The following is a 25370-nucleotide window of genomic DNA, read 5'->3' on the forward strand; positions in this document are numbered from 1 at the left end:
GCCAGAGCTTTCAGGAACTGCAAAGCAATGTGCAAACATGTCTTGAGAAATCTGGGTAACGATGGTGGCTTAATTTCAGCCTTGTTTATCTGTTAAGGAACAGATAAACAAGGGTGTGCCTTGCCAAGCAGGCAGAAAGGGCAGATTGCGTGCATGAAATTGTCTTGGATGCTGCAAGATACCACAAGCAAGGAAAGGAAAGGTACCAAGACTTTCCTGAAAAACTAACAACTTCTTTAAAGGGGGATTTTAAAAAGAGTCAAAAGGTTCCTGGATCCCCAGCGGAATTGGCCTCCTTCAGTGCAGCACCACCCAGCTGACATCAGCCGAGCCTGGCTGTGGGCCAACTTCCGGTGGGCCGGGGACTGGCACAAGCGAACACTTCGGAGTCCCGACCGTATATATCCTGCCTGGTTGGCAACTGCTTGGCAGCCCCAGCTTGACTCGCAGCAGCCATGGAGATCTCGGCCCTCACTCGGATGGATTGGGGGGGAGCCTTCAGCGTTCTGTTAGCCATGGCCGCATCCTGCCTCCTCTTCCGCCACTTCGCAGCCAAGAAGAGGTTCGCTGGCCTCCCACCGGGCCCCTCCCCTCTCCCCTTCATCGGCAACATACTCCAGGTGGACGTGAAGGAGCTGATCCCCTCCCTCAGGGAAGTGAGTCAGGGCAGGTGGGGGCTCCTGGGAGGGGGGAGGGAGGGAGGGAGGGATGTGGAGCGTAAGGGGCAAAATGGTTTGTCTATATGTCTATCATCTGTCGATAGATATCTATTGAACAATCTGTCTATCAAACCATCAGTCGGTCATATCTCCCTGACAGAGAGACCCCGGGTGCAAATAGAAGAGAAGCAAACAGGAAAGCAAGACAAGCCCAGGCAGTTGGGAAACTGGACCGGCTCTCTGTTTGGTCAACTGAGGCCAATGTGGGTCCCCACCGAGCCAACGGCATCTCCCCGACACCCAGGGAAGGGGCCATCTTCCCTTCCCAGGCCAGAGCAATGCCCGGCATCAGGCCCCCTCCCTGCCTTGGCCTGAAGCAGCAAAGCCCCCCTTAGTTGTAGGGGGTGAAGCACGAGGATCCGAGACATGGGGCAGCTCAAGCATCTCTCTGTGGGGAATGTCTGCCGGGCCCCACAGAGCAGCTCGAGCTGAGCCGGAAGGGTGTGGCCCTGGGCAGGCACCCCAAGGGCCTGAAAGCACACAGCTCCACCCAGGAGCTGGGAGGGTCCTCCTCTTAGCAAAGCCCCCTGCCCCATTCTAGGTTTGGCCTCTTCTCCACCAGCCTTAATTCCAGACAACTCTAGATCAAAGAAAAGGCACAGCTTCCCCCAGAAAAGTGAGTTTGTGTGCACATATTAAATTAGATTGAATTAAAGTGGAACCCAGCTAAACTAGGGGCCCTTCCTGTTGAGAAACTACTAGCCAGGCGAGGAGGGACCGAGCGGGGAGTCTTAGGACTGAGCCCCCACCCCTCCACTGAACCTCGCCTGTTTGTTCCCGAGAGAAACTGGGCAGCCTGTGGGAGACTCTTGCATCATAAGCAGAAGGCAAGAAAGGAGAAGGTGGCTTCCAGCCTTCATTTGTGGGTCTGGTGGGTCCATCAAAATAATTACACAATAAACTGCACCAACTGTATTATAAAGCCCCCCTGCCTGCCCTGCCTGGGAACCAGGGGTGAAATGCTCCCGGTTTGGACCGGCTCAGCCGATCGGGTAGCGATGGCAGTGGGTAGTTTGGAAAACCGGTAGCAAAAATACCTGCCCCCACCCACCTATGCCCCCCCCCATGCTCGGTTGCCCGCTTCCCCGCTTGCCACTTCTTTTAAAAAATGCTTTTAAAAGGTTAAAAAACACAAGCCCGACTAATTGTATATAACTGTACATTGAATGAGTTGTTTGACATGATTGTAAAAATAAAACTTTTTTATGATAACAAAAGGTTAAAAAAAAAGGCTCTGACGATCCCAGCTGAGTTGCCTGATCGTCAGTCTTTTTTTTTTTACTTTTAAAAGCATTTTTTAAAAGCATTCAGCCGAATAGGTTGTAAAAAATGCTTTTAAAAGTAAAAAAAAGATCACCCGCCACAGCTGATCATGCCCCCCCCCACGCTCTGTTCTACTTACCCCATGCCTCCTTTCGGCATGCACTGCGTGCGCCTGCACCTGGCATTTGGTGCGTGGTGCACAGTGCACATGCACAGCCAGCGAACCGGTAGCAAACCGGTTCAGATTTCACCACTACTGGGAACCCGCTCCTCAGTGGAGGGAAAGAGGCTTTGAAAGCCCAAATCCCTGCTGAGTTGGTGGTTCTTGTTCCCTGCTAGAGGAGCCACCCACCCACCCAAGAAGGAGCCCTGCCCTGACCAGTGTTCCTCTTCTCCCAGCTCAGCAAGACCTATGGGCCCATGTACACCTTCCATCTGGGCTCTCGCCCTTGCGTGGTCCTTTCGGGGTACCAGGTGCTGAAGGAGGCCCTGATTGACAAAGCTGAGGAGTTCAGTGGCCGGGGGGACTTTCCTGCTGTCCAGATGTGGAGCAAAGGAAACGGTGAGACATTGGAAGGTGGGGAGGCGGCGGCAGCTGCCCAGGTCACTCTTCAGTCCTGGATTTTGGAATGACGATGATGCCACGTTCAATGAAATATATTTTTCAGGGCTTCCAGAGCTGAATTTTGACTGTTAGAAGAACCAGTGAGGGGCAGGAGGTGGGGAGTGAATCATAGCCCAAAATAAGCCCAAGTTAGTCTCAAAATAAGGAGATTCTTGTTTCTGATTCTCTGGGCTGGAAAGAGCTTTGGTGGGAGGGAGCTGGTGGGCTTTCTGGGAAGGAGGAAAATTGTGGGCAGGGCAGGCTGGACCTGGTCTTGGGTATGTTGTCCCATCTCCACCCCCACTTCATCCCCAGGAATCGTGTACGGGACAGGGGAGCGCTGGAGGCAGCTGCGCAGGTTTGCCATCGGGACCCTGAAGAATTTTGGGATGGGGAAACGGTCCATGGAAGAGCGGATCAAGGAGGAGGCCCAGTTCCTGGTGGCCGAGTTCCGTAAAATCCAAGGTGGCTGGAGGGTCCTTGCCCCACCCTTTCCTTCTCTGGCTTATAAGGCAGGACAGGTCTGCCTTGGGGTGCTGGTGTTTTATAGCAGCAGCCAAACGCGGCGCTTTCCCTCAGGGGTCAAAGGGGTCCTCCCTTCCTTTGGGGCCAGAAGAACCCCACCTGCTGGATCCCAATTTTAAAAGAGGCTAATATCACCTCTGGTGGAAAATGTGCTGAGTTTGTTAAGGATTGTTCAATTAGAGCAGGTGGCTCCCTTCCAGTTCCCTCCTCTGGAAGCTCTCCAGGCCTTTCCTGAATATAAAGTGCCTCATTTTCCAAGAATTCCCTCCCCCAAGGAAGCCAGAGAGGCTGTGCAAGAGAGGTGCAGCTGCATTCGCAGGCTGTGCTCCTCCAGGTGTGTCGGGCCCTTCCTTCATCTGATGCCCTCCAGGAATTCTGGAGGCATCAAACACCACATCTGGCATGGAGCAGGTTGGAAAGACTGCTAGGCAGAGATTTCAGTTATGCCAAGTTATTTCATTTAATTATTCAATTGCCATATTTAAGTCAACTTTTTTGAATTGTGCCAAAGAAAGGCTATATGGCGTGAAGCAATCCCCGGGTGGGTGGGGGAGTGGAGGAAAGTTATAAAATACCCCTGGACTGACCGCTATTTCCCCCCTTACCCCGTTTGCTCACAGGCCAGCCCTTTGACCCCACCTTCTTCCTAAGCTGCGCCGGCTCCAACATCATCTGCTCCCTTGTCTTTGGAGAACGGTTCGAATACACAGATCAGACCTTCCTCACCTTGCTTGATTTGATCAACAGCAACTGGAAGCTCATGAGCTCCACCTGGGGACAGGTGAGGCTGACCTGGAGAAAGGACTCAGGTCCTTCAGCCCACTTAGAGTTGGCTGTTGTGATGTGGGGCGGGCTGGTTCTCACCTAAAGCTGCCATGGGGCCAAGGGGAAAGGGCAGAGGCCAGTTGGCCAGACCCAAATTGAGAAGGAAATCAGATTTCATTGTGTAGTGGCTAATAATTTAACCGCTCTGTGCCAGTCCAGTGGAAGTTTCGAGATCATCCTCACACATGTGCCAGCAGTGGAGTGCCAGGGCTTGTCAAGTAGAGCTGGGGTGATCCAAGGAGGGCAAAGAGCAAGAACAAGTCCAGACCCACATCAGTGCCCCTCTTCAGGAAGCCCTACTCCCAGCTGAAAATCCTTAATGGAGGGGGAGAGAGAGAGAAGGAGAGACAAAGGTCACCCAATCTGCAATATTGAAGTTGCCACCTGAGCTGTGCCTTGTCTAGTGCCAGGGACCAGCTTAGGCAGAGCAAAGGGGCAGTGGAGCTGAAGGCCAATGAGAGAAAGAGAGAGAGATGGAGGAAGAAGGGGAGAGAGAGAGCTAGAGAGAGAGAGAGAAGACAATGAGGCAGAGCACTCTTCTGGGGAAAAGTCCAAAGGAGGCCAAGGGCTACGGGTGTCAGGGCCAAAAAGGGCCGGGCTGATGCAAGACTAAACCTGAGCACAGGATCTTCAGCTGACCACTCGCTGCCACCCCCAGAGTAGCTGCCCTGTGAGAGGGCCTGGCTTTCGCCAGAGTGGTTTGGCTCATTTCTGTGGATTGGGGGACCCCTAACCCCACCCCACCTCCTCTGCTGTCAACTGAGGTTGATTCCTGAACTGCCTTATTGTAGTGGATGGTTGATGGCTCACCCCAGAATTGGAAAGGACCAGAGAAGCCCCTCCCCCCGGGCTCAGTCTCTGGGCTCCCTTCTTTCCATCTCTTAATTTGGGGAGGGGGGTGAGGTTGTGACCCTGAGAGGCTTCCATCCATCCAGGTGGGCCTGCTGGAAGCAGCTGGGGTCCGCCCAGCCAGAGACCCCTTCAGAGCAGAGCTTTGCCCTTCTCCTTCAGCTGCTCTTCGTCTTCCCAAACATCATGAGGTGGGTCCCAGGGCCCCACCAGAGAATCTACGCCAATTACCTGAAGCTGGCAAAGTTTGTGGGCGAGCGGCTGGAGATGAACAGGCGGACCCTGGACCCCAACTCCCCAAGGGATTTTATTGACTGCTTCCTCATCAAAATCCAGCAGGTATTGCCGTGGCCCCTGCCAAGTGGGGAAGGGGCTTTCTCCCGGACCCCCATCCTCAGGATTCCTTGGAGGAGGCCACACAGTTGCTGCATCACCATCTGGGGTCTTGCACCCAGGGCCGGGCAGCCGTGCTGGCTCTGCTTGGGCCTTGGGGCGGGTGGCAGCTCCATTGTGGGGGAGCCAGGCTGAGCCTTCATTTCCTGGGCCCTCCTAGAAAAGCCCATCCTTGTGGGCAAATGGGGTGGACTCTGATTTCCAAACAAGATCCCTCAGCCTCAGTTTCTCGACTGGCATCTTTGCAGTCCTGTTAGAACCAAACCGGGCTGGTTTCTGCTGCTTTGCAGGAAAAGGGCAACGCCAGTTCTCACTTCAACGAGGACACGATGTCCAAGACCACCGTCAACCTCTTCTTTGCTGGCACTGAGACTGTCAGCTCCACCCTGCGCTATGGGCTGCGCATCCTCCTGAGGCACCCCGAGGTGGAAGGTAAACTGGGGCAGGGTGTGGAAGAAGGGGGCCCCCTGCAGCGTCCAAGCGTGTGGGGGTCTCAGAGGGACAGGACAGAGACCCCCATCTAAAGCAGAAGGACAGGCAGCCCCCTTTGAATCCCGCCCCCGCCCTCTCCCAGAGGGGACCTCAGGTGGTCCCCTCCCCTTGCCGTGGCTTTTGGGGTAACTCTGGAGTTCTTCTGGCAGAGAAGCTGCATGAAGAAATCGACCGCGTCATTGGGGGCAACCGTGCCCCCTGCATGGACGACCGGAATCAGATGCCCTACACGGATGCGGTCATCCACGAGATCCAGCGCTACGCCGACATCGTCCCTATGGGGGTGCCCCACACAGTCACAAGAGACATCAAATTCCGGGGATACAGTCTTCCCAAGGTTCGGCCAAGTAGAGAATAGGGGGCGGGGGATGGGATGAGGGTCAGCAGCGGCCTCTGCCGTGATCGACTTGGGCTGGTTCCCAAAATGAGCAGCACACCTGTCTTCTCCCCAAGGCCAAATGGTGCGGCAGGCACGAGGATGCCCTGAGCAGAAAGCGCTCTGCACATGCCTACGATGACGATCTTCTCCACTCAGTGGGGGAGAACTGGGTTCAGGGCAGGCTGCCCTCTGATCACCCTGCCTTCCCCCCTCAATCATAGGACCTCAACATCATCCCCTTGCTCTGCACCTCCCAGTTCGACCCCACGCAGTTCAAGAACCCCAAGGCCTTGACCCGACCCACTTCCTGGACGAGTGGGCGGTTCAGGAAGAAGGGGAGAGAGAGAGCTAGAGAGAGAGAGAGAAGACAATGAGGCAGAGCACTCTTCTGGGGAAAAGTCCAAAGGAGGCCAAGGGCTACGGGTGTCAGGGCCAAAAAGGGCCGGGCTGATGCAAGACTAAAGCCTGAGCACAGGATCTTCAGCTGACCACTCGCTGCCACCCCCAGAGTAGCTGCCCTGTGAGAGGGCCTGGCTTTCGCCAGAGTGGTTTGGCTCATTTCTGTGGATTGGGGGACCCCTAACCCCACCCCACCTCCTCTGCTGTCAACTGAGGTTGATTCCTGAACTGCCTTATTGTAGTGGATGGTTGATGGCTCACCCCAGAATTGGAAAGGACCAGAGAAGCCCCTCCCCCCGGGCTCAGTCTCTGGGCTCCTCTTCCATCTCTTAATTTGGGGAGGGGGGTGAGGTTGTGACCCTGAGAGGCTTCCATCCATCCAGGTGGGCCTGCTGGAAGCAGCTGGGGTCCGCCCAGCCAGAGACCCCTTCAGAGCAGAGCTTTGCCCTTCTCCTTCAGCTGCTCTTCGTCTTCCCAAACATCATGAGGTGGGTCCCAGGGCCCCACCAGAGAATCTACGCCAATTACCTGAAGCTGGCAAAGTTTGTGGGCGAGCGGCTGGAGATGAACAGGCGGACCCTGGACCCCAACTCCCCAAGGGATTTTATTGACTGCTTCCTCATCAAAATCCAGCAGGTATTGCCGTGGCCCCTGCCAAGTGGGGAAGGGGCTTTCTCCCGGACCCCCATCCTCAGGATTCCTTGGAGGAGGCCACACAGTTGCTGCATCACCATCTGGGGTCTTGCACCCAGGGCCGGGCAGCCGTGCTGGCTCTGCTTGGGCCTTGGGGCGGGTGGCAGCTCCATTGTGGGGGAGCCAGGCTGAGCCTTCATTTCCTGGGCCCTCCTAGAAAAGCCCATCCTTGTGGGCAAATGGGGTGGACTCTGATTTCCAAACAAGATCCCTCAGCCTCAGTTTCTCGACTGGCATCTTTGCAGTCCTGTTAGAACCAAACCGGCTGGTTTCTGCTGCTTTGCAGGAAAAGGGCAACGCCAGTTCTCACTTCAACGAGGACACGATGTCCAAGACCACCGTCAACCTCTTCTTTGCTGGCACTGAGACTGTCAGCTCCACCCTGCGCTATGGGCTGCATCCTCCTGAGGCACCCGAGGTGGAAGGTAAACTGGGGCAGGGTGTGGAAGAAGGGGCCCCTGCAGCGTCAAGCGTGTGGGGGTCTCAGAGGACAGGACAGAGACCCCATCTAAAGCAGAAGGACAGGCAGCCCTTTGAATCCCGCCCCCGCCCTCTCCCAGAGGGGACCTCAGGTGGTCCCCTCCCCTTGCCGTGGCTTTTGGGGTAACTCTGGAGTTCTTCTGGCAGAGAAGCTGCATGAAGAAATCGACCGCGTCATTGGGGGCAACCGTGCCCCCTGCATGGACGACCGGAATCAGATGCCCTACACGGATGCGGTCATCCACGAGATCCAGCGCTACGCCGACATCGTCCCTATGGGGGTGCCCCACACAGTCACAAGAGACATCAAATTCCGGGGATACAGTCTTCCCAAGGTTCGGCCAAGTAGAGAATAGGGGGCGGGGGATGGGATGAGGGTCAGCAGCGGCCTCTGCCGTGATCGACTTGGGCTGGTTCCCAAAATGAGCAGCACACCTGTCTTCTCCCCAAGGCCAAATGGTGCGGCAGGCACGAGGATGCCCTGAGCAGAAAGCGCTCTGCACATGCCTACGATGACGATCTTCTCCACTCAGTGGGGGAGAACTGGGTTCAGGGCAGGCTGCCCTCTGATCACCCTGCCTTCCCCCCTCAATCATAGGACCTCAACATCATCCCCTTGCTCTGCACCTCCCAGTTCGACCCCACGCAGTTCAAGAACCCCAAGGCCTTCGACCCGACCCACTTCCTGGACGAGAGTGGGCGGTTCAGGAAGAGGGAGGCCTTCATGGCTTTCTCAGCAGGTAAGGAAGAGAGGCCTGCCCCCCCCACCTGGTGGAAAGAGGCCTCATCCAGTGTGGGGCAGGAGAGGCTAAGAGCCTCATCGGCTCCTCTGGCACAAAAGAAGCCGGGAGGTGGTCAGGCTGACCAGTGCCGTGGGGGTCACTCGCTTCCTGGCATCTTCCCAGGAGTGGCTTGAGGAAAGCAAAGGAGCCGCTTCCTCCAGACGTATTGGACTGCAAAGCTCATCATGCTCAGCCAGCAGGGGAGGGCGAGGGATTGTCCAGGGGCTTTGGAAAGAGCAGACGCTTTTGGGGGGCGGATGCCAGGCTGGGCCTCCATCACCTCCCTTCGCTGGCAGAGGCGCCAAGGAAGCCTTCTCTCCCCACAGGCAAGCGGGTGTGCCTGGGCGAAGGCCTGGCCAACATGGAGCTCTTCCTCTTCCTCACCACCATCTTGCAGAACTTCCGGCTGAAAGCCCTGATGGACCCTGCAGCCATCGACATCACCCCCGAGTCCACCGGCCTGGGCAGCATTCCCCGGCCTTACCAGTTGTGCCTCCTGCCCCAATGAAGGGTTGACCTGGGGGGCTCAGCTGCTGTGGGTTGCTTTCCTCCCGGATGCCCGTTGGGGGGTCCCTGCCCCCCAACCCCTCACTTTCAGGTGCCCCCCCAACCTCTACTTTCCTCTCAGCCCAGTGCTCCCAGCCAAGCCAGTCGCCCGCACCTGCCTGCCTCCGTGTGGGCTCCTCTGGAGACGCTTGCCCTGGTGGCAGGGATGCCAGGCTCAGCTGTCTCTCAGGCTCTGGGCTACCTTGGCACCCCAGCAGGCATTGCCTAGTGCCGGAGAAGGTCTCAGAGCAGGAACCTCAGGGGCACGAGCCATCTGCCCTGCAGGTGCCAAGGACAGAGCTGGGTGCTGCCACGGGGGTCTTTGCAAGGCTGAGGAAGTTCTACATTAGGAAGCGCTGGCTCAGTTTCTTTACCCAAAGCCCCCTCACTTGATGCCATGTTTTCCAGGGGAAGGAAACTTGCCAAGGAAGTGCCAGGGCTGATGATGCTGCGCAAATAGGCCGGTTGCCCAACTTGCAGATGGAGAAGCCACTTCCGGGGGGAGGGGCTTTCTGGGGGTGGGGGAGGTACAGAAGCACATCCAGGTGCCCCACAGGAAGACAGGCTGATCTGCACAGCGTCTGTCCCAGCCAGCCGGGGAGGAGAGCTCGGCTGCCAGAGTCGATTCCTCAGTGGGTTCCTGCTTCTCACAGCCACCAAAGTATAGCTGGTGGCTTTCAGGGGGATCCCTTCTGCCCTCCTGGATGGGCTTTTATGACCCTGCTACTCCAGGGGGCGGCAGCTTCCCTAACCCTAAGTCTTACTGGCTGGAAGTCAGGAGAGGCTGGAGAAAGGGAAGTTTTGGTCACACCAAGGGTGATTTGGGCACTCTGAGTGCAAATCCCGCCTGGATTCCCAGCCCTGGTCCCGAATGCAGGAGGGGAGCTTCTTGTGCGTGCTTGCTTAGCATTTTATTTATAATGTTTGTATCGCACTTTCCTATCCCCGAAGACCCTCAAAACAGTTTGCAAAAAATTCTGAAAGATAAAAACTCGCTGAAATTGATTAACAGAGCAGAAGAATCTCTTAAAAAGCAAGATTATTCCATCCCTCAGCCCATTTCTCCAAGGAAGCCTCTCTGCCCCAAGTCAAGTCAAGGACAGGAGCCAAGACACTTTGGGGGGGGGGCACTTTGGGGGGGGGCACTTTCTCTACAAGGGAAGCATTTTCCAGAGGTTCTGAAAACTGTCGGTGTTTTAACATAAAAATATGCCAATGTCACTTCACTGACTTGGAAGTAACCTTTGAAAACATTTGTACTGTGCAATTCAATTTTTGCATAAGAATATTTCTTATTTTTTGTTGTCCCTCTGCAAGTTATCACCTTTCAGCCTCACCCACGGGGCCTGAAAAACAGCATCTGGTAACAGGCACAAAGGGCTCTCAACGGCCTATTAGATGGAGGGTTGGGCGGCTCTGGATTAGCACAATTCAGCAACGGCATTCCAGCCTTTTATTACACGGTTTACGGCAGGTGTTCACTCCGGCGGGTTTTTCCTTTCTGTCTGCATTTGGTGCCTCGTGAAATCGTCTCAGGTGCAAAAGCTTACCCGGATTAAAGCGCTAGGCGGTTCCTCGGTTCCGCAGCCCTGAAACCCGAGGCCTCGAGTCGGATTCAGGGCTGGAGAGGCGGCACTTTCGCTCCCGCTGCGGCGCTGGCGAGCGGAAGGGGGCAGGCCGGCCCTTGGGGGCTCCGCGCTCCTGCCGCCGCCCGCCCAGCTACCGCCTCACCGGGTGGAGTCAAGCCATTAAGCGGAACCCAGCAACCTGCGCGCCCAGGGAAGCCCCATCATCACCGCTCTCCTGCAGCCCCGCCGCTCCCGCTCCGCTCCGGAGGGCAGGCTGGACCCTGAGCTCCTCCTGCGCCCCCCCCCCCGCTGCCCCCCGGCAGCAACGGCGGCATCAGCGGGCGAGCGGGCGGCAGGTGTAGGGCCGAGGCACGTTCCCGATGCCGCTGGCGAGGGGCGAGAGGTCGAGCTGGTCGCGGGGGCAGCTGGGCTGGAAGGAGAAGCGCTGCAGGAGGGCGGTCAGGAAGAGGAAAAGCTCCATGCGCGCCAAGGCCTCGCCCAGGCACAGCCGCTTCCCTGCAGGGCCGAAGGAGGGGGGGTCAGAAGGGGGGCTGCTGGGCTCCCCAAACCTCCCGCCCCGCACGCGCTGCCCCGTCCCCGGCAGGAGGGGGGCGACTCCAGACTGGCCTCTGGCGGTCACTCACCAGCGGAGAAGGGCATGAAGGCGTTGGAGCGGCGGAAGGCCCCCTCCTCGTCCAGGAAGTGCCCAGGGTCAAACATTTCTGGGTTCTTGAACTGGCTGGGATCTTGGTGCACGGAGTGGAAGAAAGGCAGGACGTTGGTGCCCTGTTGGGAAGGGGGGAAGGGAAGCAAATGAGCAGCCTGGAGGCTGGTCTGCTTTTAGATGTCCTTCCGACTCGGCATCTTTCTATTTATCCACCCTCTGTACGAAAGGCCTCCCTGCCTTCACTTTATTCATCCTCTGCAACCAGAAAGAGAGGGAAGGTCCCCACTTGGCTTGTGGCTTCATGTTTCTCCAGTTGTGCTTGGCAGAAGAAAGGGGCATGGACCTGTTGAAAGGGCACCCAGCAACTGAATGCACATCCTTGAAAACGCACATATCTTCAGGCAAAGACTGGCCAAAATGTAAGGCACAAGGTGGGGGGTGGGGATCACTGAAAAATGTGTAAATAGGGAAGTCATGCTCACATTAGCTTAGGGGAAATATGTATGAAAATGAATACTAAATTTTACAACCCTGTTTTGACTGAGAAACTCCCCAGCACTAGAGATCTTTGCCTCTTTCTATCCTGAGACACAACTCGGGGGATGGGGAGTTCCCTGGCAGGAATGGAGGACTTACAATCAAAGCTACAGATATTTATTTAAATGAGTATTAAACAAAAATCAACCAAATATTACTTGTCCTTCGTTCAGTCATGTCTGATTCTCAGAGACCGTTTGTACAAGTCCCTTCAATTTCCTTGGCAAGGTTTGCCATTGCCTCCTTCCTAGGGCTGGGAGAAAGTGAATAGCTGAGGGTCATGTCCAAGGCAGGGTTAGAACTCAACTCTCCCGGTTTCTAGCCAGTGTCTTAACTGCTACACCATCTGGCTCTGCAATATTTTTTTGTTGACTTAACAAACTGATATGGCCACCCGTTTACCAAAAGGAACTGGAGGATGAACGTTTTTCTAAAACACACAAAAGGATTAGCAAATAAAAATCATTTAAAACAATCCCAGAAAGAAACCCAATAAAAGCATGCAGGCACTAATAAAACTTGCATCCATCATACAACTGTTGGCACCATCAGTGTACAAGAGACAGGTATGAAAGCAGAAGGTTGTGCTGATGCCACCCAATTCCCTGTGCCCTGGGGAGAGGTTCGCTCAACCCACGCAGACCCACCTCTAAGAGAAAGCAGCTGCCATGACTGCCAAGGGGAGAACTACAGCCAGGCTGAGCAGGAGCTATAAAGGGTGAACCAGGCCTGGATAAAGCCTCCCCCAGCCCAGACCCCATGGCACACTCCGTCACCTCGGGAAAGAAGAAGCCCCGGAAATGGGTGTCCTTGGTCAGGGCATGGGGGATACCCATGGGGATGATGTCGGCGAACCTCTGGACCTCATGGATGACGGCCTCTGTGTAGGGCATCTTTGCTCGGTCAGCAACGGAGGGCAGGCGCTCTGAGCCAATGACCTTTGCGATCTCCTCCTGCACCTTGGCTGGAGACAAAGGGGTGGGGAGGGGCGTGAGACCCCCCCGCCTGGGCTGCTTTGAGGGCTGAAAGGCCCTGGGTCCCTCCCTCCATCTCCTCAGTGCCCAGGGAGAAACTGTCTAGCAGGGTCTCCACCAGCCTCTCTCCTCTCTGCCCTGTGTTCCTGACTGGTGCTCGCTGGGCAGAGTTGGAGAGGTGCCACCTTTGCCAGCCTCGGGCGCTCGGATGCCACAAATGGCGATTGCCTCTCTGGCCCCGGGGGTGGGGTGGGGGCTCCTCTTAGCCTCACCAGCAACTTCGGGAAACTTCATGAGAATGAGGATGGCGTAGCGAAGGGTGGTGCTGATGGTCTCGGTGCCCGCAAAGAAGAGGTTGTGGGTGGTCATGATCAAAGTGTCGGTGTGGAAGAAGCTGCGGGAGTCTCCCTTCTCCTGCAGGCACAGGGATGCACAGGGGTGAGCCTGTGTGGCTGACTCCTACCCCCATTGCCGGGTCAGGCAATCCTCCTGTAGGAAAGGGCTTCATGCAGACGGTGCGACCATGGGTTCGCCTTGTCGGGAGGCAGGGAGATTTTTCCTGCACACCCCAAATTTTCAGATCCTGTGGCTCTAAGAGCCAATCCCCTGGATGGGAGGCTTGCATCTGGGCTGCCCAGGAGCCACATCTGGCCACTAAGTTCCCATCAGCTATTGCTCTTCCCTGCCCTATTGGTGGGGGTGGGGAGGGCAGGTGTGGCTCAGGAAACCAAGGTGAGAGAAAGGAAGGGCTCCTCTTTCCCCCATCCCTGCCTTTGCGGCCAGCGGGAGGTTCAGCCTTTGGACAGCAGCAGCAGCCAGGAAGATTTTGTGGAGAGGAACCTGGGCGCTGTCTTCCCCCTTCCTCAAATTGCACTGTGACAATGACCCCCACTCTGCATTTGACAGGTGGCAATCTTGTCCCTCTTCTGCCATGGAAGCCCACACAGGGAACCACAAAGCCCATTCTCACCTGCTCCATCTTCAGGAGGAAGCTGTCTATAAAATCGCGTGGGCAGCTAGGGTCCAGGCTGGCCTGGTGGGCCTTGGCCATCTCCTTCACCAGGGCCCGCAGCTTCTCAAAGTTGGCAAATATCTGGTTGTGCGGTCCAGGCAGGTAATACATGATGTGGGGGAAAATGTTGTACATCTGAAAAGAAGGAGCAGGGATGGGATATGGAGGCAGCCAAAGGAGTGAGGATGGGGGGCTGGAAGCCAATCAAGCCGATCCCTTTTGGGAAGCAGGGGCAAAGGATACAAAGAAAGACCCCCTCCCAGCCACACAACCCCACCCTTCCCTGGGAGCTTCCCAGCTTCCCCTCGGCAGTTGTGGCAGCTGCTTAGCAGGCCCGGCAAACACAGGATGGCCTCTCCCACCTCCAGCCCTTGACCGTGGAGAGGAGAAAGTGAGGTGGGGCGGGTGTCTCCCCTCATCTCGCATGTGCTTTGAGATGCCAGGAAGGCCAAAGGTTGCCTTTGCCTTTGCATCACTTTCACGACATCATCCTAAAGGTGCTTTTTCAAAAGGCAACTGGACTTTGTTTTTTCATGAAGTTGTTTCACTTCTCATCCAAGAAGCTTCTTCAGTTTTGTTGAGACCCTCAGGGTCCCTGAATCAGTGCAAATGGGTGCAGAACCTTCTTGGAACTGCTAAAAGGACTCTGTTGTAAACAGGAGATGGGTGGTGTCGTATCCCTCCCCTTCCGTTGTCAGAGGATTGTTCAATTTTAATGTAGATGGCCTCTTTGACTCCTCTTTCAAACCAACACACCATTGGGCTGATGCCATGAAAGTGATGCCGGAGGCTGAAGAAGTCTTTCAGTACTTTGAAGATGAAGGTAGGGGAAGCTGCCATGGCCAGAAACCCCACAGGAGGGCCCAACAGGAAAGAGGGGCAGCGAAGGGGCTGCTTCTTCCTGCAAGGCCTGTCTACTGCCTCTGCCTGGCCTCACCCCCCATCCCCACCCCAGAGCAGGTGATCACCTGGGCACAAGGAGAGCTGAAGAGGCGGAAGTTGTCATTGACCAGCCCGATGAAGGTCAGGAATTGCTGATCCTCATAGTCAAAGCGATTTCCGAAGACGATGGAGCAGATGACATTGGAGACCGAGCAGCCAAGCAGGAATGTGGGGTCAAAGGGCTCTGCAGCACCGAAAGCAAAAGGCCCGAAGGACTGAGAGGTGGGCTGGCCAACCAGCTCCCCACCACCAAATGTTGATATTCTTCACAAAAGTGAGATTGCAAGACTTGGCCAAAGGGGCAGCCTGAATCTCAGAGCAGAACCCTCCATGAAGACAGAAAAATGCAGGTTAGGCAGCCTCACTACCAGATGTAGTCATAACTGGCTGAGCAAGTGCACTCAGCTTAATGGAACTGCACCTACATCGGGGGGGGGGGAAGCAGTGGGGTGCCCCAAGGCTCTGTCTTAGGCCCAGGACTCTTCAACCTCTTCATCAATGATTTAGACAAGGGAGTAGAAGGGGGACATCAAATTTGCTGATGACACTAAACTGGCAGGAGCAGTTAACACCCCAGAAGAGAGGCTTAAGATAAAATACAGAAGGATCTTGACAGACTCGAACAATGAAATTTAATGTGGAGAAAAGTAAGGTTTTACACCTAAGCAGAAAAAACCAAAAGTACAAGTACAGATTAGGCGAAACCTGGCTCAACAGCAGCAATTGTGAGAGGGGGATCTTGGAGTCCTAGTGGACGATCACTTAAACAAGAGCCAGCAGTGGGTGGCAGCTGCCAGTGCAATCCTAGGCTGCAGAGGAACAGAATCGAGGTCACTTGAAGTGTTAATACTACTCTATAATGCCTTGGTGAGAGCACACTTGGAATATTGCACAGTTTTGGTTGCCACGATACAAAAAAGATGTTGAGACTCTGGAAAGACTGCAGAAAAGAGCAACAAAGAGAATTAGGGGACTGGAGACTAAAACATACAAAAAACGGTTGCAGAAATTTGGTAGTCTAGTGAAAAGAAGAACTAAGGGAGATATGATAGCAGTCTTCCAATATCTGAGGGGCTGCCCCAAAGAAGAGGGGGTCAACCTACTCTCCAAAGCACCAGAAGGCAAGAGAAGAAGCAATGGACGGAAACTTTTCAAGGAGAGAAGCAACCTGGAATTAAGGAGAAATTTCCTGACAGTGAGAACAATTAACCAGTGGAACTCCTTCCCTCCAAAAGTTGTGAGAGCTCCACCACTGGAGGTTTTTAAGAAGAGACTGGACAGCCACTTGTCTGGAATGGTATAGACTAGTCTCCTGCTCGAGCAAGGGGTTGGACTAGAAGACCTCTGAGATCCCTTCCAACTTGGCTATTCTGTTAAAGTGAAATGTTTGTTTCTCGTCCTGCTCTTCAACTTTGCTGCTGCTGCTGCTGCTGCTACTATTACTACTACTACTACTACTACTACTACTACTACTATTATTATTATTATTATTATTATTATTATTATTATTATTATTATTATCCTCATCAGTGCTCATTCTTTGGGGTTTTTTAATAGGTTTTTAAAAAGGAGGTTTTTAAAGGGGGGGAGGGTAGAGACGGGTAGGGGGAGAAACCCGTCGGGGAGGGTATGTCCAGTCCCAGTGTCTGCTCACGGCATTATTCTACCTGGTCCGAAGGGGGGGGAGGGGGGTGCTCAGAGCGTAGAGTGTCATTCCATCTGTACGGTAAGTAGGAGAGGCAGATATGGCAGAGACGAGGGGCCGTATCGTTCTTCGGGAGCACGTGTTCGCTGTTTAAAAGCAATCACGTGCTCCAGCCCCCCAGTCCTTACTTGTTCCCTGGATGGCCAGGACCCTCAGAGCTTGGGTCTTCGGCTGATGCTGTGCAATGTCCGGTCCGTGGTTAATAAGGCTCCCCTGATTTGTGATCTTATTCAGAGGGAGTCCGCGGACTTTATGGGCATTACGGAGACCTGGTTGGGCACAGAGGGGGGTGTACCCCTGGTTGAACTGTGCCCTCCGGGTTTCCGAGCATTCCATCAGCCGAGGGCCCAAGGTAGGGGTGGAGGGGTGGCAGTTGTGATTAAAGAAAGTCTAGAGCCGAGGGAGTCCACTGTGCCTCAGATAGCTGGTTGTGAATCCCTCCTTGTGAAGTGGGGCCATAGGAATCAGATGGGTTTGTTGATCGCATACCTGGCTCCTTGCTGCGTGACTACAGCCCTACCTGAGCTGCTGGAGGTGCTTGCCAGGGTGGCGGTTGAAATTCCCAGACTTTTGGTCATGGGAGATTTCAACTTGCCATCGGCCGGCTTGTCATCAAAGGCGGTCCAGGAGTTCCAGGCTTCCATGATGGCCTTAGACCTGATTCAAGTAACTGATGGCCCTACACACACTGGGGGAGGCACACTATATCTGATTTTTATCTCTGGACAGTGGTTTAATGATCTGGAATTAGGAGATTTAGTGACGGAACCTGTGTCATGGTCAGATCATTTTCTCCTTCGTCTGGACTTTCGGACCGCCGCTCACCACCGCAGGGAGACGGAGCCAATGCGTTGGTTCCGTCCCAGGCACCTGATGGACCCCGAGAGGTTCCTGACGGAGCTTGGGCCGTTCCCTGAGGATCTTGCCCACGGCACGGCTGAAGAACTAGTTGTGGCCTGGGAACGGGCCGCGACTGGGGCTTTGGACCATGTCGTGCCTTTGCGGCCTCTGACCCAGCGTAGATCTCAATTGGCTCCTTGGTTTTCTGAGGAGCTGAGGGAGATGAAACGCCGGAGAAGACGCCTAGAGAGTACCTGGAGGTCTAGCCATTCCGAGGCTGATCGGACACTAGTTAGGTCTTTTTCTAAGACCTACCTAGTGGCATTGAGGGAGGCGAAACGTTCTTACGTTTCCACCCTCATTGAATCGGCAGATAACCGCCCGGCCGCCCTGTTTCGGGTGACCCGCTCTCTCCTTCATCAGAAGGGGCGGAATGACCCCTTACATGGACGTGCTGAGGAGTTTAACGGTTATCTATATGATAAAATCGTTCAGCTTCGGGATAGTTTAGACCAAAATTGCGATGATCCAAGTGAGATGACGGAGACGTGTCTTGTTGAGGTTGTTTGGGATGAGTTTGATTCTGTGGCTCTCAAGGACGTGGACAGGTTACTGGGGAGGTTACATGCAACTACATGTTTACTGGACCCGTGTCCCTCCTGGTTGGTGCTGGCCACACAGGAGGTGACACGAGGCTGGCTCCGGGGAATTATAAATGCTTCATTGTTGGAAGGGGTTTTCCCTGCTGCCTTGAAAGAGGCGGTGGTGAGACCCCTCCTCAAGAAGCCTTCCCTGGATCCAGCTATTTTGGGAAATTATCGTCCAGTCTCCAACCTTCGCTTTGTGGCGAAGGTTGTAGAGAGTGTGGTGGCATGGCAGCTTCCCTGGTACCTGGATGAAGCTGTCTATCTAGACCCGTTCCAGTCCGGCTTCCGGTCCGGACATAGTACGGAGATAGCTTTGGTCACGTTGGTGGATGACCTCTGGAGGGCCAGGGATAGGGGTTGTTCCTCTGCCCTGGTCCTATTAGATCTCTCAGCAGCTTTTGATACCATCGACCATGGTATCTTGCTGCACCGGTTGGAGAGTTTGGGAGTGGGAGGCACCGTTTATCAGTGGTTCTCCTCCTATCTCTCTGACCGGTCGCAGACGGTGTTGACAGGGGGGCAGAGATCAACCGCAAGGCACCTTACTTGTGGGGTGCCTCAGGGGTCGATTCTCTCGCCTCTCCTGTTCAACATCTATATGAAGCCGCTGGGCGAGGTCATCAGTGGCTTTGGGGTGAGTTACCATCTGTACACTGATGACACACAGCTGTACTTTTCCACCCCAGGCCACTCCAACGAAGCTGTCGAAGTGTTGTCCAGGTGCTTGGAAGCCGTACGGGTCTGGATGGGGAGAAACAGATTCAAGCTCAATCCCTCCAAGATGGAGTGGCTGTGGATGCCGGCACCCCGGTACAGTCAGCTGCAATTGCAGCTGACTGTTGGGGGCGAGTCATTGGCCCCAATGGAAAGGGTGCGCAACTTGGGTGTTCTCCTGGATGGACGGCTGTCGTTTGAAGATCATCTGGCGGCCGTCTCCAGGAGAGCCTTTTACCAAGTACACTTGGTCTGCCAGTTGCGCCCCTTCCTTGACCGGGATGCCTTATGCACGGTTACTCACGCTCTTGTCATCTCTCGTTTGGATTATTGCAATGCTCTCTACATGGGGCTACCTTTGAAGTGCACCCGGAGGCTTCAGTTAGTTCAGAATGCAGCTGCGCGGGTAATAGAGGGAGCCACACGTTGCTCCCATGTAACACCACTCCTGTGCAGTCTGCACTGGCTTCCTGTGGTCTTTCGGGTGCGCTTTAAGGTTTTGGTTATCATCTTTAAAGCGCTCCATGGCTTAGGGCCCGGGTACTTACGGGACCATCTGCTGTTATCGTATGCCTCCCACCAACCCGTACGCTCACACAGAGAGGGTCTTCTCAGGGTGCCGTCCGCCAAGCAATGTCGGCTGGCGGCCCCCAGGGGAAGGGCCTTCTCTGTTGGAGCTCCTACTCTTTCATTTCATTTTCATTTCATTTATTAAATTTTTATAACGAACTTCCCCCTGGTTTGCGCCAACTGCCTGACCTTCGGATCTTTCGCCATGAGCTGAAAACGCATTTATTTATTCAAGCGGGACTGGCTTAAAAGTTTACTAAATAATTTTAATCGGGGTTATTTATGAATTTTAAGGGTTTTTAAATTGATTGTTTTAAATTTCGGCCATTTATGAAATATGCTTGTTTTAAATTTTTGTTTTAATTTGTATATTGTATTGTTTTATAATTTGGCTGTACACCGTCCTGAATCCTTCGGGAGAAGGGCGGTATAAAAATCTAATAAAAAAATTAAATAAATAAAATAAATTCACTCCCATCCTGCCCCTCCTTTCTGGGGCCAGGCGGAGTGTTCCGGAGCAGCTCGCTAGGTCCCTCCTTGCCGATGAGCCTTTTTAAAGCGTGCAATTAACTGTTCTAAGAAGTTGCTGAAGCGAAGTCCCCCTTGGAGGGAGCGAAGGTGCAGCTCAGCCGGTCCAAGCGCCCCCCTCCCCGCAGCCCTGCGCACCTGTCCTCTTGGCCAGCTCCTTCACCAGGCACTGGGCCTCTTCCTGGATTCGCTCCTCAATGCTGCGCTTGCCCATCCCGAAGTCCCGTAAGGTCTGAATGGCAAACCGCCTCAGGATCTTCCACTTCTCCCCATTGGAGAAGGCAATGCCTGGATGGGGGGAGAGGGGGCAGAGGAGTCAAGGGCAGGACTGGCTCCAGCAGTGGCAGCTGTTTCTCCTGGACAGCCGGAGGGTCATCAGGTGGACAGCTGGAGAACCCCTGATGTCCACAAGCAAGAAAGGGCAAACTGCCCCTCCCTGACTGGGATGGAGCCATACACACACACACACACACACACACACACACAAGGTCCTGGAAAAAGGATGACTCACGCAGAAGAGCAAGCCTTGCAACGGTCTGCTTGGAGCCTGCTGGCTGCCCTCCTCACCCATTCTGGGGCAGCCACCTTTTTAGGGAAACTGATAGCCCTGCTGGCTCCCCAGCCCATCGTTCTCCTGCCAAGGGCAGCCCCAAGGAAAGCTCTGCAGCCAGTTGGACTCACCGTTGCCCTGAGTGAATCGGAACAAGACTGGCATGTCTCCACGGCCGCTGAACTCCTCGCCTTGGTCTACCAGGGCCTCCTTCACCATCTGGTACCCACATAGCACCACCACTGGCCGGGACCCCATGTGGATGGTGAAGAGCGAGCCGTACTGCCTGCTGAGCTGGAGGCCCACAAGGGGAAGAAATCTTGGGCTGGGCAGTGCCTCTTGTGCAATGCCCCGTGCCGAAGAGACGCCTTGGCCCTCGGCCTGCCTTCCTCGACCACTGCCACCACAGACTCCTCCACAGAGCATCTGCCACGCCTGTTCCCGATTTGTGGCAGAGGCTAAGCTTACCTCCAGCAGGGACTTGATCATGTTCTTGGCATCCAGGTGAGGCAAATTGCCGATGAAGGGAAAGGGCCGAGGGCCGGGGGGCAGGCGTGACTTGGTATCCCATCGTCCTTGGAGGAGGAGGAGCAGGAACAGGCAGGAAAGGCAGAGAGCCAGGAGGAGAACCATGGCTGCGCTGGCTTCCATGGTCGGAATCCTGATTGGCCTGGCTGGGAGAAGGAGGTGCCCGCCTCCCATGCCTGCTTTTATGCCCTGGGCACAGGGACCGAGAGAAAGGCGTGTCCCCTCCTGGCGGAACCTGATCCCTCAGGGCGGCTCCAAAGGCAGGCTGGGTGTTGGAGCTGAGGTGGCTTTCGGTCTCTGATAGCCGCATCACCTGCTTGCATAACACTTTCGCCCTGGGCAGGAACGCTGCCAGGCCACCCCCTCCCCACCTGGGGCCTTGGGGCAGAACGTGCCCTGCACCCAATTCGGTCCCCAGAAGAATTGCCGGGCAGAGAGGAAAGGATTCTCCTGGGTGCTTCCCACCTGCCGGGCCACTGTGGACCCCAAGCTAGTGACCTGGCCGGGGAACAGCTGGGGAGGATGGGTGGCCCTCCCTGCAGATGGTCCGGACGCTTCTCGCCCCTTGTCCGTGTCAGGCCTGCCAGGGAGGCTGAGCTACCTGCAGCGCCCAGCATTTTCACCAAAGGCTTCTGCAGAAAAGCCAGGAAACTGCAGGGCTGCTGTGGAAGGGAAGGTGGGGGGCGGTCAGGAAGGTAAAAAGGAGAAGCCCCCCTCCGCTTGGACCCCTTCAAGGCAGGGGTGAAATCTAAACATTTTCCCTACTGGTTCTGTGGGCGTGGCTTAATTGGTGGCGTGGCTTGGTGGTCAGATGACTGGGTGGGCGTGGCCAATAACAATAAATAATAAAAATAATAAACAAAGTATACAAAACAATAAGAGGTTCCAAAAACCAAACTTTTACACTTTACACACACACAACTGACTCACACACAATGTAAAAGCAGCTGCACTTCACCCAAAATGGCCCCTACAACATGCAGGAACCTCACACAGCCACAAAAAGCTCAAAAACCAACTTTCACACTTTACACACACACAACACAACACAACACAACACAACTGACTCACACTCTCACACACACACAAAATGCCACATAAAGCTTTGTGAGATTTTGTGTGCTTGTGTAGTTAAAGTGAGACACTACAGAAACACACCAAATCTCAGAAAGCAGCATAAATATTTTATTTTATTATTTTATTTTATTCATATTTTTTAGATCAGGGGTCTCCAACCTTAGTAACTTTAAGGTTTGTGGACTTCAATTCCTAGAGTTCCTCAGCCAGCAAAGCAGGCAGATTCAATTGCTAGCTGATGCAGCTGATGTAAAGCATGGCTTTCCCAGCCGAAAGGAGCAGTTATTTCAGTAAGTGCTTCATGGCAGCCCAGAACCTCTTAAAAGGGGGTGTTCTGTCCCCGTCCCCACTTCACAGAGCAAACACCAAGACGCATGTCTCCCAGTCTTTTTATTTGCTACAGACCTGATTTTCTTCAATTGAGGAAATACGAGGCAGTGACCGTGCAAAGGCCTGCCAAGTGCTGGGTCCGTTATCTCGTTTCCAAGGTCCATTGCCAAAACTCATTGACAAAGTCTGTTAACCCTCCAACAACCAAGCTGCAGTGCACCTTGATGGCTTTTTTGTCCATGGGCCACATGGGCCCATGGCAGCTCCACCCACTTTTATACCCTGTGGGGTGTGGCTCAGTGACTCAGCAATCTCTGAGCCTGCCACACCTTTTCCTCTGTTGCGCATGCTTATTTTTACTTCACTGCCTTGGATCAATCTGGGATTGATTGTCAGAAGCTGGCACTTGAGGCGTTGCCAGGGAGGAGGAAGGTGCGGGAGACGGAGGCCTTGTCAGCTCCTCCTCCTGGCCTGCAGCTGGAACTTGGGGCATTGCCAGCAAGGAGGGTCCTGGCGAGGGAGGCCTTGTCAGCTCCTCCTCCTGGCCTGCAGCTGGAACTTGGGGCATTGCCAGCAAGGAGGGTCCTGGCGAGGGAGGCCTTGCTGGCTCCTCTTCCTCACTCTCCGAATCATTCTCCTCCATGAGAACAGGCTCGAGGGCCGTAGTCACAACAGGAAGCTTTCTACAAGCTCTTCAGCTGAAGAGCTTATAGAAAACATGTTTTTTAAGGTTCTGGTGATGAGAAACTCAGTTGGGATCGCCAGAGGAGCCTTTTAAAACCTTTTTTTTTCAACCTTTTTGGCTGAAGAGGTTGTTAAAAAAAAAGTTTAAAGGGTTTTGACGATCTCAGCTGAGCTGCGGGATCCTCAAAGGCTTTTTTTTTTAACTTTTAAAGGCATGTTTTCGGCTTAAGAAAAACTGCTTTTAAAAGTAAAAAAAAACAACCTCTGATGAAGGTGCGGCTCAGCAGAGGCAGGGGGCGGGGCCAGGGATTTTTGCTACCGGTTCTCTGAACCACTGACCGCTATCGCTACCGTATCGGGCGAGCTGGTCCGAACTGGGAGCATTTCACCCCTGCTTCAAGGGCTTTCCCTGCGGCAGCAGTTTTGGCAAACTGCCCATCAGAGCACCTGTTGGATGGCCTCTCTTGCACCCCTCAGTGGGAGACGCCTAGCCAAGAGCACAGCCCCCTGCTGTTCTACACTGGGAATGGAGAGCTCTCCCCACAGGCCCAGGGACCCCTGTGGTTGTGCCACATCCCTATTTTCTAACATGGAGAGATTCAGGGCCGCTGCCAGCATGTCACGAGATGGGATGGGGGAGGTTCTGGTGCCAGGGGATTATCAGGCTGATATAAAAACAGCAGGATAGTGTTACAGGATCAGGTTTCCACCAACCTTGGCATCTCTGCCACTGCCGACCCCACCCATGACCTCACAGCGATTGTGAAAGCCTCACACCCTCCTTTAGCCAGCACCAGGGAAGCGAAGGGGGGGCTCAAATGCCAAGGATATTCTTGGGAACGCCTTTCTCCTCCGCAAAGAGAGCAGAGGCCCAGCAGCTGCCCTGGGCCTTGGCCGCCCCGGGTGGCCCGGTCCTTGCTCCCCCCCACTCCAAGACTCAGCTCCTGTCACTGGCTCAGTCCCCTTAGTGGCTCCTGCTTCAGGCACCTGGGAGAGGGAAAAGCCATTCCCTCCTTTGGGACTTGAATGTGTGTAGGAGTTAGGTCCTCTCTATACATTCCATTGGCAGGGGTTGGGGGGCTGTTCAAAAGCTATTGCAGATTTTGAGAAAAGTCCCCAGCAACCATTTCAGATTCCTGACATTCACAGCCCAGGGCAGCAGGGATCACTTCTGGCTGAGAGGGGCCCCATCCCCCAGGCCTTCCTTCTCCCTTTGTCTCCCGCACTCCTTAAGAGCAAGAGATCAGGTCTGCGTCCCTCAACTTGTGGCAAATCTTCCCACGATAACTGGGGAATCAACTTCTTAGCAAAGGATGCTTTGGGGTGCGGAGGTGGATGCACAAAACCCTGGAAGCTGCCCGGTTGTTTGTCCACCCAGGGATCGCTCTGCATTTCCCAGCCTGCAGCCCTCCCCTCTGCTGTGTGTTCTGCCCCCTGAGCAGCTGCCCCCGCCCTGGCACAGAGGCCGGGTTTCGACTTCGGCAGAGTCAAGAGATTAAAAGGGCAGCCTTGCTGATGTTTATCCTGCATGCTTCAGCTGCCCTGAAGAGCCGGGCGGAGGGCCAGGCACGGCTGCCAGTCCCCTTTGTTGCTGTGTTCGCTAGGAGACGCTTCCCTAGAGAAAGGCCCCAAATCCCCGCTCGGCTTGTTTAGGCACTTACTGTCTCCTAGGGAGGGTCTAAGTGGCAGCCATTTCATCCTTGGCTTGGCAATGTCGAGATGTGTGCACTTCAACTCCCAGCATTCCCTGGCCCAACCACCACCACCGCAAGCAGGAGGCCCAGCCATCTCCCGTTTCCATCCCGGAGAGGTCGGGGAGAGGCTTTTCTCTCGTGGCGCAGAGCCAGGAAAGGAGACCACGGCCCACAACTGTCCTCAGGCACAGACCCAGTTTGGCCCAAAAGCTGGCAAGGCCCCAGAGGGTCACTGACACCCCCCACTCCCTGCTTTTCAGGCACATTGCAAGTGTTTACCTCACCAGGTGTCCTTCGAGATGGGCAACCAAATGTGGGACAGAGCCAAGGGGCAAGACTGTGGGGGGGAGGGGAGGCAGTTCTTCTGGCCCTGGAGGGAAGGGGGTCGCAAGAAGTCCATGTCCCAGCCAAGGCAACTCTGTGGCTCAGACTGGTAAGACAGTCTGTTATTAACACAGCTGCCTGCAATTACTGCAGGTTCTAGTCCCACCAGGCCCAAGGTTGACTCAGCCTTCCATCCTTTATATAAGGTAGATAAAATGAGGACCCAGATTGTTGCAGGCAATAAGTTGATTTTGTATATAAATATACAAATAGGATGAAGACTATTGCTAATAGTACCTTGATGAAAGTATCTTTTCTTTTATGTACACTGAGAGCATATGCACCAAGACAAATTCCTTGTGTGTCCAATCACACTTGGCCAATAAAATTCTATTCTATTCTATAGTGTAAGCCGCCCTGAGTCTTCGAGAAGGGCGGGATATAAATGAAAAAAAAACCCCAAAAAACTCAAGGGCACCACCTGCTGGCCACCTCCTTGCCTGCATCCTTCACTTCTGGCTGCTCCCTAA

General features: G+C 54.5%; 2 protein-coding genes across 3 annotated transcripts; one reads left to right on the forward strand and one right to left on the reverse strand.

Moving 5' to 3' along the window:
- The first annotated feature begins 70 nt into the window (after window positions 1-70).
- LOC131204544 (cytochrome P450 2F3-like) lies at window positions 71-9999 on the forward strand. The gene is made up of 9 exons (XM_058195933.1): window positions 71-656; window positions 2382-2544; window positions 2902-3051; window positions 3732-3892; window positions 4948-5124; window positions 5469-5610; window positions 5820-6007; window positions 8220-8361; window positions 8730-9999. The coding sequence occupies exons 1-9, from the start codon at window positions 456-458 to the stop codon at window positions 8909-8911; spliced, it is 1506 nt and encodes a 501-aa protein (XP_058051916.1). The 5' UTR covers window positions 71-455; the 3' UTR covers window positions 8912-9999.
- Window positions 10000-10114: 115 nt separating this feature from the next.
- LOC131204540 (cytochrome P450 2F5-like) lies at window positions 10115-25148 on the reverse strand. Of its 2 annotated transcripts, XM_058195926.1 has the most exons (9): window positions 20672-24234; window positions 20335-20497; window positions 19792-19941; window positions 14676-14833; window positions 13666-13842; window positions 12968-13109; window positions 12498-12685; window positions 11162-11303; window positions 10115-11033 (listed from the first exon to the last, which is right to left on the reverse strand). In XM_058195926.1, the coding sequence occupies exons 1-9, from the start codon at window positions 20903-20905 to the stop codon at window positions 10852-10854; spliced, it is 1536 nt and encodes a 511-aa protein (XP_058051909.1). In that variant the 5' UTR covers window positions 20906-24234; the 3' UTR covers window positions 10115-10851. The 2 variants fall into 2 exon arrangements, with proteins under 2 accessions (XP_058051909.1, XP_058051910.1); XM_058195927.1 differs by lacking the exons at window positions 20335-20497; window positions 20672-24234 and adding an exon at window positions 24484-25148.
- Window positions 25149-25370: the final 222 nt, after the last annotated feature.

This window comes from Ahaetulla prasina, chromosome 10, assembly GCF_028640845.1.
Source record: "Ahaetulla prasina isolate Xishuangbanna chromosome 10, ASM2864084v1, whole genome shotgun sequence".
In the NCBI taxonomy this organism is placed as follows: Eukaryota; Metazoa; Chordata; class Lepidosauria; order Squamata; family Colubridae; genus Ahaetulla; species Ahaetulla prasina.